The 12,352-nt window shown below is 34.7% G+C and overlaps 2 protein-coding genes across 4 annotated transcripts; both read left to right on the top strand.

The window, feature by feature from the left end:
- The first annotated feature begins 2,966 nt into the window (after window positions 1–2,966).
- Window positions 2,967–5,569, top strand: LOC129321404 (equilibrative nucleotide transporter 1). Its single transcript, XM_054967155.1, has 2 exons — window positions 2,967–3,731; window positions 4,625–5,569. Exons 1-2 carry the CDS (start codon window positions 3,206–3,208, stop codon window positions 5,353–5,355), a joined length of 1,257 nt encoding a protein of 418 aa, XP_054823130.1. The 5' UTR covers window positions 2,967–3,205; the 3' UTR covers window positions 5,356–5,569.
- A 1,488-nt stretch (window positions 5,570–7,057) lies between these two features.
- On the top strand, window positions 7,058–12,341 carry LOC129284381 (uncharacterized). Of its 3 annotated transcripts, XM_054919843.1 has the most exons (10): window positions 7,058–7,370; window positions 7,457–7,533; window positions 7,805–7,907; window positions 8,094–8,191; window positions 8,393–8,523; window positions 8,621–8,729; window positions 9,898–10,089; window positions 10,196–10,332; window positions 10,938–10,986; window positions 11,772–11,911. In XM_054919843.1, exons 1-10 carry the CDS (start codon window positions 7,133–7,135, stop codon window positions 11,772–11,774), a joined length of 1,137 nt encoding a protein of 378 aa, XP_054775818.1. In that variant the 5' UTR covers window positions 7,058–7,132; the 3' UTR covers window positions 11,775–11,911. The 3 variants fall into 3 exon arrangements, with proteins under 3 accessions (XP_054775818.1, XP_054775817.1, XP_054775819.1); XM_054919842.1 differs by lacking the exon at window positions 10,938–10,986 and having other exon boundaries at window positions 7,062–7,370; window positions 11,772–12,341; XM_054919844.1 differs by lacking the exon at window positions 10,938–10,986 and having other exon boundaries at window positions 7,292–7,370; window positions 7,464–7,533; window positions 11,772–12,341.
- Window positions 12,342–12,352: the final 11 nt, after the last annotated feature.

Raw genomic sequence — 12,352 nt, 5'->3', positions numbered from 1 at the left:
GAATTAAAGTGATTTGATGGAAGCATGTATGTGCAGTAACTTTCAATGTGCTAGAAAATTGCAAAGTGACATCATAAAATACCTTCAAAAACTTAAGAAAGAACCGTGCTTTATTCCAAGCTTGTTTGTTTAGATAGCCATTATGCTTAGGAGGAGCTTGCCTAAAGTAAGGAAAAGCATCCATGTTGTCATTGGATCTAGCACCTTGCCTATAAATAAAGGCATTCGTGTTACCACCTAAACAAGCAAAGTCACTCTGAGCATGATGCTTTAAACCTTTGTTGAAGTAGCTTACAAAATTTTCATCCTCATCTTCTAATCTTTCAAATACCTTTTGAAACTTCAAAACAACATCCAACATTAAATATGTGGAGTTCCATCTAGTACTGACATCGAGGCAAACAATACTTTTTGTGTCTAACATTTCCAATTCACAAACATTTTTAAATCTTTGCAAGCTAGCAGGAGATGAACGAACATATCTAATAGCATTTTGAATAGACTTAAAAGTATCTTTCAACTCCTTCAAACCATCATTAACAACTAGATTAAAAATATGTGCAGAACATCATAGTTTAAAATAATCACAACTACAAATAAAACCCCTCCAATTCTTTAGATGCCTTTTTAAGTAAGACAAGGTTGTGTCATTAGAAGTTGTATTATCTATGGTTATGGTGAACACATTTTGTATGGCCCAGTCTAATAAGCATCTTTCAATTGTCTTGCCTATTATATTGCCCTTATGATTCTCAACCATACAAAAACTAAGAGTCTCCTTGTGCAAGTTCCAATCATTATCAATGAAATGGGCTATCAAACATAAGTAATTGAAGTTTTGAACTAATGTTCAACAATCTGTAGTGAGGCAAAGACGATTAGTAACTTCTTCAACAAATTTTTTAAGATTCTAATTTTACTAAGATACAATTGCTAGGCATCTCTAGCTACTGTTATTCTTGAAGGGATTTGAAATTGTGGTTCTAACTCCTTCACAAACTTTTTAAAGCCTTCCTTCTCAACAAGCTTAAATGGCATCTCATCACATATGATGAACTCAGCTAAAGCCCTGCAACATCATTTTTGATTGAACATGTGAGGTACTAAGCTTCCCTCTTACCTGCTTGGTGTCACATAATTAAACATTGATTACTTTGTCATTTGTGTAGCCTTATGTGGATTCTTGGAATATTTTGGCACATGCCTCTTCTAGGATTTTAAACCATGCTTGCCTGGGTCACAAGCATAATCTAAATTACAGTACTTGTATGTAGCTCTAACTTCTCCATTTATTCCCTCCAATGGTAACTTAATAAAGTGTTTCCACACTTTTGATATCTTTCTTGCAAATTTTTTTTCTCTTTCTATTACCTTTTGTGGCTTCATTTTCAATTTCAGTTGTAAGAAAAGGAGGATATTTTATAGTAATTAGGGGCTGAGGAGGAGGAATAGGTGTCAAAGATGGCCCAGAAAGAGTTGAACTCACATTTTCAGCAGTAAAAGGAGATGATTGAGGTTGGTCAATGCCGGACGTTTGCTCAATATCCATCACTTTACAATGATAAAATACAAAATATTACCAATGAGATTAAATAAGGAGACTTTTTCAAATTGAATCACATGACATGACATGATAAACAATAACATTCAAACATTGTAACTTCTAACAAGAATCCTTTTTGGTGTCTTCATTCATCTATGCATGGATGCCATGTGAGGAAAGAAAGAAATAGGACATATATATTCATTACTTTTTAGGAAAAGGGAAAGCATAACATCTTTTTTTAGGTAACAAGACGGAACAATACAACAACAAAAGAAAGAAGAACAAGGAAATTTAATGTTTTTTCAGACAATAAAAGTAGATGTGGTGAAAGGCGACAATAACTTCTGACGTGTCCAAAGTCCATAATTAAAAGATGGAAGGGTATAGTATTTCTTTCTCTAAGAGGTCAACAGTACAACAACAACATTAATATCTACTCATTCCTATCTCTAGTGCAACTGATCTAATTGTAGGTAAAAAAGGTATTATCATATACCATACATGTAACTTAGAGATTAAAACAAAAATAGCATGGTGATCAAGCAGAGGCTCCAGAAAGGAGCTAAAAATCAATGCAAAAATAAGATAGCATAATGAGAGTATTGAAATAAGAGCATCATCACTATGACAACTAAACATCACTATTTCATGAGAATTTTCTCTCGTCATGTCTAACCTTATGATTACTATGATAGATAAATAAATTCAAAATTTGATAAGAGCAAGGGAGGTTGGAAATGGGTCAAACAAGTGGGGAGAGGATGGCTTACCTTGCTTTGTATTGCAAAAAGGGAATAGAAACAAGTGAAAAAAGCAAAAATAAAACCATCATTCATAATAAACAGCTGAAGTTTGATAAAACCTCAGTTCATTAAGAACAGTGAACCAAACTAATTAGCTATGATTACTAATCAAACAACAGTTATAAAACACACATCTTTCATGGCACATACAATTCCAATAAGAAGAATTCAATGGGAAAAGGAATGCGAAAAACTAGAACTAGAAATGAACATACCTAACAATTGTGTGCTTGAAGGTGTGACATGTTGATGTTGAATCAAAGGTCAGGGTTGATGGAGAGTAAGGTTGGGGTGATGGTGCAATGTGCTCGGCAATAGACACGACTGACAATGGTGGTGCATTGGCAGAGCTACGAAGGGCAAGAGCTAGGGCTTTGTTAGCGAGAATGGCAATGAACTGACCTATTAGTCTATCTAGCTCACATAAGATGAGACTACCTAAGATACTAAAACTAAAACTTATGAATTAATAATTTATAAATTTAATTATATTAAAATAATTATAAGACCAGATTGGATTACTTTGATACAGATGTTTGGTCTCTGATTCGATTTTATCCAAAAAATCAATCTTGTCTTTTTAATTTTTTAGTCGTGCAAGACCAGCGTCTTTCAAAACTCGATCCGATCTGGTCAAACCGGACCACAAGACTTGTGCACAGCCCTACGTAGATGTGCTGATGAGTTTCGTGTTCGAAAACCGACGATGTCGTCTCTAGCCCGGACGCCATCGCTTGCAGCCTTGCAGAATCTCAGAAGACAAAAGCCTTAATCGGTTAATCTTTATCCGTCTTCCTGTCGGATCCCTCGGAAAACCCATAAATCCCTTACACCGACCCGGATTCAAGGTCTTCCAATGGGTCTCGCCGGCTCCGATCCCGATTCTGATACGTCTCGTCTCCTCAACAATCCCGAAGGCCCGCCCAACAAGGTCCCCGAAGACAAGTGGCATTTAGCCTACATTATTTACTTCATCCTGGGCCTCGGTTACCTTCTTCCATGGAACGCCTTCATCACCGCGGTCGATTACTTCTCCTACCTCTACCCTGAAGCCAGCGTTGATCGCATCTTCGCCGTCGCTTACATGCTCGTCGCTCTCGTCTCCCTCTTCATCATCATCCTTTACAGCCACAAATCCCATGTCTATGTGCGAATCAACGTTGGTCTAGCGATGCTTACGGTGGCCATGCTCATAGTTCCCATCATTGATGCTGTGTACATTAAGGGTCGGGTCGGGTTGTATGACGGGTTCTATGTGACGGTCGGAGCAATTGGGCTTGCGGGTTTAGGTGATGCTCTGGTTCAAGGTGGAATCGTTGGGTCTGCTGGTGAGTTGCCGGATAGGTACATGCAAGCTGTTATTGCAGGCACTGCTGCTTCTGGTAAGCTTTCCTTTTCTATATCCTCATCTCCTGTACAGTTACTATTTTTGGTTCAATTGTAAATGTCCTTTAGAAGTTCTGCTGCCAATTGCATATGATATCCGCACGGATTTTGAGATGCCTATTTGATTGTTAAAACTTGTTTTGATACTGATGTGTGAAAGAAGCATGTGTTCTGATTTATGTCTTTTTGTCTTTTTTGGATTTCTGATGAGATGTGTCTGGTTGCTGTTATGAAGCCATCCTCTTTAGGCATCTAATGAATTCCTTAAAAGGGCGGGATCAACTCTGTTTGTGTGATTGGTGTATTTCAATCTGAGCGATTATGAACAACTTTGAAACCGTATTATGTGTTGGAAACTCGGATTCTCAGCCATTCTTATGCACAAATATCAAATTTTGAATTCTAGGGCATTTTGTGTGTTCAGATTTTTAGGCCTGTGGCGTCTATTACTTGTGTGTCCAAGATTCTCCAGATACTGAATTCAGCAATATAATTTACTTATGAAAATTCAAACTCAGAAGTAAGATTTTCGTTCCTTTTATACTTTTTTCTATTTCCTTTTTATATTTTCAAGTGATGTTATATCTCAAAGATGAATAGAGCTTGATACTAGGTTGAAACTTTACAAGGAATGTGAGATGACGTCTTTCGTCTACAATGAAGGTGTTGTAATAGGTTGTTATTCGGCTGATTTTGTTCCAACATCACGGGCTCCTGGTTGTAATTAATCATGTCTGAAGCATTCGATATGCTGGTATAAGGTTTTTATGCAAACTAGTTTGTGTAGTATTTGCAAGAAATCAGCCATATTTCTTGCCTGACGAACTTCAGGTGTGTAAATTGTTCCTTGTTCTCATAGACGTGGCTTGGTTTTTCAATGTCTATGTAGGTGTCCTTATTTCTTTCCTGAGGATATTCACGAAAGCTGTTTACTCTCAAGATGCCATTGGCCTGCAAAAGAGTGCAAACCTCTACTTCTCTGTAGGAATCGTAGTTATGTTCATATGCACGGTTTTGTACAATGTAGCGCACAAGCTTCCTGTTATGAAGTACTATAGTGAACTCAAGGTTCTGGCTGTCACAGAGGATAGCGAAGTTCAAGGTCCTCTTACTGGATCTGTTTGGAGGGCAACTCTGTGGGATATTGTGGGCAGAGTGAAATGGTATGGATTTGGCATGCTTCTTATATATATTGTGACTCTTGCCATATTTCCTGGGTACATCACAGAAGATGTGAGCTCTCAACTTCTCAAGGATTGGTATCCAATTCTCCTTATCACATGCTACAATGTGTTCGATCTTGTTGGCAAGAGTTTAACTGCTGTGTATCTCCTTGGGAATCCAAAAATTGCAGTAGGAAGTTGCATAGCAAGATTGCTGTTCTTCCCTCTCTTCCTCGTGTGCTTGCACGGTCCCAAATTCTTCCGAACAGAGATTCCTGTGACGATACTGACTGGCCTGTTAGGGCTTACGAATGGTTACCTAACCAGTGTATTGATGATTTTGGCACCTAAAGTCGTAAAGTTGCAGCATGCAGAGGCTGCAGGTACTGTGATGGTATTATTCCTGGTTGTTGGTCTGGCTTCTGGATCTGTTTTAGCTTGGTTTTGGGTCATCTGATCAATCAATTTGTATGAATTCGTGGCTTCCAACAATCAGGAGTCAGAACATGGTTGGATGTTTTGTTTGTTGTAAATTATGTCAATTCAATGAGGTGATGCTTTTTTAGTGCTGCTTCTGCTTGTACTTCCTTTATCAACGTTATTGCATGTACTTGTGACGCACCAGAATAGAAAGACACAAAATGAAAGCCAAAAGCTGGTTGGTATGTTAATTTATGAGTGTCTTAATTTTCTTTATTGCTCACAAACATAGGCAATTGAGAAGAGACAATTCTATTCAAGGTATTGTCACCTAAGCTTTTTTTGGTTGCGCAAGTCTTATTTTAACTTTCAAAGTACAAGCCTCGCACTCTAGTTATAAATATATTACTATTCATGCGCCCCCACCCTAAAAAATAGGGTGCCAAAAATGGGCTGATCAATGCCATTATTTTCTGTTATAAACTTGAGCATCTTTTGGGCAAGTAAGGTGGCACAAATGCTAGTTTACTAGGATATCTATACCTCTTTATTTTAAATCTGAAAAAAATATATAATTAAAATATAGAAATGATAAATAAGTACTGCAAAATGTGATAATTATTGTGTAGTTTTTTGGGATTTATTTGATATTTTAGATTTTTGCCAAATGACATATTTGCCCCCCAATTTTTTTTTTTAAATCAATGACTATTTTATTTGGAATATTAACAAAAGCAAAATAGGAAATGAAAAGTTTTTTTTATGCCGTTTTTGTTTATTAGTCAAGTGCAACTACTAAAAATTGGTTATTAATTATGATTGGGAAATGACTACAACTGTCAACTGGATAACAAATAATAAGTGCTTCTCTAGATTTTTTTTTTTTTAACAATCAAATCCAAGTACTAAAAATCAAGTACTATTTATAATTGAGAAATGATTACTTTATTTGTGGAATTAACTATAGTTGAATAGCAAATGATAAGTGATTCCCTCTGGGGAAAAAAAAAAAATCAGTCAAGTTCAACTTAAAACAACTTGTGACTACGGGTTATTAACAAAAACAAAATGAAAAATGACACGTTTCTTTCTACCTTTTTTGTTTATCAATTAAGTGTAACTATTAAAAATTAGTAACTAGTTATGATTGGAAGATGACTACTTTCCCCATTAAAAAAAATATAAAATATTTTTAATATTTTAAGATATAATTAATATATTTTTTTAAAATTATTCGTAATAAATATATCACTTTATATTTTTTTGAAAGTGATACATCATATTAAATAGAGATAAATATAAAAAGATAATGTTAATTTAAAAATAAATAATTATTTTATTGAGAGAAGAAATTTAATTAAAAATACTTTATATTTTTAAATAAAAAAAGTATTTTGTTTGAAGAAATGACTATAGTTGAATAATAGATGATAAGTTTCCTTGCAAGAAATTTTTATTAGTTAAATCTAACTAAAAAAAATAATGATTACTTTATTTGGGTTATTGATTAAAATGGAATGGAAAATGATAAATTTTTTGTTTTTTTTTGTTTATCAATCAAAATGCAATTACTAAAAAACCGATGGAGTTGGATCTAGGACGGTTAGTCCCTTTGCTTCTATTTTTCTTTTTTGTCATTTTCCCTAATTTGTATGAATTTATTGTGCATTTTCTATAGCATCTTTTTTTTAAATGAAAAAAATAAAATATCAAAATGATACTATTACATAACAAGACGAGAAACAGAAGGAAGCTCCCTTCATCCATCATCTTTCTGGTTTTAGGGATTTATTTTCAGTGGCCATGTATGAAGCATGACGAATTGGATGCGAAGCATGGCATTAGGAGTTGGAACAGGCACTGCTCTTCTCTCCAGGACTTCCATGGTTGCTCTCTTCTCCTCTTCCTTTAAAAAACCAATCTCCTTCTCTACCCTCAGAATGCCTCTCTTTCTCTTCTCTTTCCTCCCTCCTCCTCATCGCTCGCTCTCAGCTCCGGCAGCTACTTTAGCTTCCGTTCCTTCTATGAATGACGACAATACCCCCGATTTTGGTGAGCATTGTCACTCTCATATTTGCATCAAAATTATTACTTTTTAAGTTCTTTTCTTTGACGAAATCTCTTTGTTTTTTGGGTAGGGGACAGTGACCGGACTGCTGTTTCTAGAAATGGTTCCAAGTTGCTTCTTAAAGGGATGACTTACACTGAGCTTGAAGTATGGTTTGTCGTGTCGAAGTTGATTAGTTTCATCTTGTTGATAGTGTTGTTGAAATTTGGTTTCTGAATTATGCTCGTGTGCTGCTTTTAGCGTGTCAGTTAGACGTGACCATATACAAAATTTTCTAGTTTCAGAATTTTCCTATTCTTATTAATGAAAGTGTATGACAATTTTCAGTATGCGAAATGACGGATTTAATTAACGCTTGTCGATTCAAAGTTCATGGCTAGTTCTGGTAAGCTTTAGCTTTGTAACCCTTCTTCTGCAGAAATGGGTCCAGTCGCATGGATACAGGCCTGGGCAGGCTATGATGTTATGGAAACGCATGTATGGAAACAACATTTGGGCATATCATAGCGATGAATTGGAAGGTTCTTCCCTTACCATCTTTTCTTTTTATGAACTAAACTTTAGAAATTGCTGTAGCACACTTTAATTGGACGATCATATTTGTGCACTAATTCCTTAGATCCTCAAAGTGAGTCTATGTATACGCAATTCTGCGCCTTCTTAATTTACTAATAATTGATATAATTTCATATCAATCTTATGATTAGGTTTGAACAAAGATTTCAAGAAGATGTTAAGTGAAAACGCTGAGTTCAGGGCTCTTAGTCTGAAAGAAATTCGCACGGCATCTGATGGAACTAGGAAGGTTCAACCTATCTTTCTTCATTTCTTTCTCTGATATTCTTTCCATCAAATTTTCGTCTTTTAGATTTCTATTGCTGCAAGTTCACCTGGATGCTCCTTAGGTGGTCTTTTGACTTAATGACTGCACACACACTGTAACTGATAGTTAGTTGCATTTTTGGAGAGTTCTCTTGTTGACTATTATATTCACAGGATGTTGCAGATTTTATTCACATTGGATGATGGACTTGTCATAGAAACAGTCATCATTCCTTGTGATAGAGGCCGAAATACTGTATGTGTTTCAAGTCAAGTAGGATGTGCAATGAACTGCCAATTTTGCTATACTGGAAGGCAAGCCTTCTTTCACCTGCGGGAGCAATTTAGTGGCACTATTCAGTTTCTTCTCATATTTTGACTGCTAGTTTATCATAATGCAATTATTTTGCAGAATGGGCCTTACGAGACATCTGACTGCAGCAGAAATTGTAGAGCAGGCTGTTTTTGCTCGTCGCCTGCTTACAAGTGAAGTTGGCTTAATCACAAATGTTGTCTTTATGGTAGGTCTGCTGTAATAATGAAAATTCTAATGCATACTGTGCATTGAGTTGTCAATCATTGTTCAGATTTCTAACCATCCCTGCTCCCAAAAAAAACAAAAAACAAAAAAGAAAAGATGGTAATCTTATCTTAAACACCTTGAATTTGTTTAGCTTGCAATTTATGTACTCACATGTCAACGTAGTGGCAGGTATATCTTTTATTCTCGAGGCAAAGTCCATTTTAAATGTATTGATTTATGTGTTGCAATACATGAGCATATTTATCTCTCTCTCTCTCTCTCTGCCTATATATATATATATATATTTCCCATTTTGCTATAATCGTATTGTAGATTGGTTAATTGCTTATTTTTATTGGGCCCCTCAATTCCTTTTTGGCTACAAGTTGTATTGATACACCCGGAAAATGTATTGATACACTTGTTAGCTACAAGTTGTAACTCATGATACATCTGCACCAGCACTTTTTTGCACTCTTGATATTCAGGGCATGTTAAGGGCCTCTTTGGTTTCTATTCTCGTTTTCTGTTTTTAAAAAATGTTTTATAATACAATTGTGAAAATTGTTTTTCAAAACAAAACAAAATTAAAATCTGTTTGGTTGTGTTAATTTAAAAACAATTTTAGAATTAAAACATAAAATAATAGTAATGGTTATAGGCGGTTAATTGTTGTGATTTTTTTATAGAAATTGGTTAACATAACTATAATTGTTAATAATTAAATATAGTGTATTTTGAAAACAAGAAAAATAAAATGAAAATAATTTTAACTTGTTTTTACTTTTTTTATTTTTTAAAAACAAAAAATGAAAAAGTTTTTGAAAACAATTAAATCAAAAACACTAATTCAAACAAGTTTTTAAATTTTTCTGTTTTCAAAAACCAAAAACAGAAAACAAACAGACCCTAAGTCATGTATTTTTCCAACTTTTGCAATATTTTATACCTCTTTTACATATATATTTTTTAAATTCTTCTAGTTGCTTTTCATTTAATGTTGCGCAATTTTGTACATCTTTCTTGTCTAGGACTCCTGTCAATCAGTTTGATGCTAACATTAACATGACATGCACATTAGAGTTGGGGAGGGGAAGATAACGATGAGAAAGAAGTGAAATCTTTTAATTTCTTGCACACTAATAAGAGTTGTGCATTTATTTTAGGGCATGGGAGAACCACTTCATAACATTGATAATGTGATTAAAGCTGCAGATATTATGGTGCATGAGCAAGGGCTTCATTTCAGCCCTCGCAAGGTCACTGTTTCAACCAGTGGGCTTGTTCCACAAATCAGACGTTTTCTTCATGAATCTAACTGTGCATTAGCTGTTAGTTTGAATGCAACAACTGATGAGGTACCTTGCTTCTTAAATATTTTTATTTGCTATTAGAACTGAAACAGAAATAAAGATATGTGAAGAAGAGAGGGAGGAATGACCTTGCTTCAATCTCACATGGCAGGTGAGGAACTGGATCATGCCAATAAACCGCAAGTATAAATTGGACTTGCTTCTTCAAACTCTCCGGGAGGAACTACGCTTCAAACATAATTATAAAGTTCTATTCGAGTATGTCATGCTTGCTGGAATTAATGACAGGTTGGTTGAACTTTCCCTTGCATTCCTTGTTTGGTATGTAGAATCTGAGCATCTTCTCATGTTTCATGTGATGTTACCAATGCCCTACTAGGTTGAATTTCTTATCTTTCCACAAAAACCTTACTACTGTGGAATTTGTCATGAGCAGGACTATTATTATATGCATAAAATGGTCTTGCCCGGTAATGAACTTCTAGAACAGAATTTTCTGTGTGAAAATTTCATTTAAGACCTTTGACACACTTAGTAAAAAAGAAGACCCCTTAAACTTTGAAAATTTACTTCAAACCAAGGGTACTGAAGTGAAATTAAAATGCAAAGTAAAATTATTTCATTATCTCTCATTTCCTTTGATTCTCTACTAAAGTTGCTTATTTCCCTACATGAAGTTGTTTGTGTTATGATTGAATCTTTATTTTTTTTCCTAAGTGTTGTAATCATAGTAAAACAAGTTGTTCATTTTCCTGCATACTGTTTGTACCATTGCTAAATCTTTATTTTATTCCAAGTGCTGTAAATATGATAAAACAAGTTTTTCATTGTCTTACATCAAGGTCATTGACCTATAAAAGTTGTTTGTGCCATTATTGAACAACTTCATATAGGTCAATGAACAATTTTAGTAGAGAATCAGAGGAGATGAAGGACAATGAGGTAATTATAATCTACATTTTAATTTTACTTCAATATCTGGGTTTGAAATGAATTTTCAGAGTTTAAATATCCTTTTTTTATTGTTTATTTAGTGTGGTCAAGGGATCTTAACTCTTTAAATGAAATTTTCCTGTTTTCTTTTCTTTCTCCCTACTCTTTTTGTTTTGTTTTGCCTTTTTTTTTTTTTTTGTGCCTTCAATCTATTGTCCTAGACAATTAACCATAACTAAAATTTGAGTTCGAATGAACCAATGAATTCAAAATTGCTATATGGGTGGCCTTTTTAGATTGTGCCCAAAATGGAATTTTTCTTTTGCCTTATTTACATTTTATATTGGGTAAACATAACTTTTGATTCTTGTATTTTACTCATTTTAGTTTTGATCCCTGTACTTTTTATTCGATGTTTTAGGTCCCTACATTTTTGTTTTCCATTATTTTCGATCCTTCTATGAGCAAAGTATATGAATTTTGGGATGACCCAAAATAATAAAAAACAAAAGTGTAAGAGTCTAAAATACCAAAAAAGAAAATATAGGAACCAAAAGTAAAATGTGAGTAAAGTATAGGGATCAAAAGTTTTGCTTATCCTTTTATATTTCCTAATATTGTAATTTCATGTGTTGAGCTTTTCATTTTCCACTTTTATTGCCATCTTTTATGCAGATAAAAGACATGCTTATTAGTTTATAATTATGGTTCAAATTTGAACCTTTTTTCTTTCGTGCATATTTGTATATTTAATGCTTCAAATTGTTAATGCTGCCTCTCCATACTTAATGCAGTGATGAGGATGCAAAGAGGCTTGTTGATCTTGTTAAGGGCATTCCTTGCAAGATCAATCTCATCTCCTTCAATCCGCATAGTGGATCACTGTTCAGACCGACTAAAGATGAAAGGATGATCGAATTCCGAAACAAGCTGGCGGAAGCTGGGTGCACCGTGTTTTTACGGCTAAGTAGAGGTGATGATCAGATGGCTGCCTGTGGTCAACTTGGTAAGCCTGGCACTATTCAGGCTCCATTGCTCCGAGTGCCACAGCAATTCCGAATGGCAGTTGGAAGTTCTGCTTGAATCTTCATGGGATTTTTCCTTTGTAGGCAGAATATACCACATTATTTGGAGGACTAATTAACAAACAAGGTTGAACAACTAAATACATACTCATTTCTATGTTTAGGAACTTCTTGTAAATTTGTTTGGGTGGGGTCTAATGTGGCACGAAATCCTTGCTCAAGAATGCTCCAGGACTTGGAAGCTAAACATGTTATATGACATGTCCAATTCGCCTATTGTAATTCTCAAATTTTAGGATGAATTGATTTTCATGTAAAGGAGCCAAATTTGCTTTTTCATCCTGTCTTTT

This window comes from Prosopis cineraria, unplaced genomic scaffold, assembly GCF_029017545.1.
Source record: "Prosopis cineraria cultivar Desert tree isolate PC_DT_omini unplaced genomic scaffold, ASM2901754v1 PC10, whole genome shotgun sequence".
Classification (NCBI taxonomy): Eukaryota; Viridiplantae; Streptophyta; class Magnoliopsida; order Fabales; family Fabaceae; genus Prosopis; species Prosopis cineraria.
The sequence above is the reverse complement of the archived record's forward strand: the minus strand, read 5'-3'. Positions and strand labels throughout refer to the sequence as shown.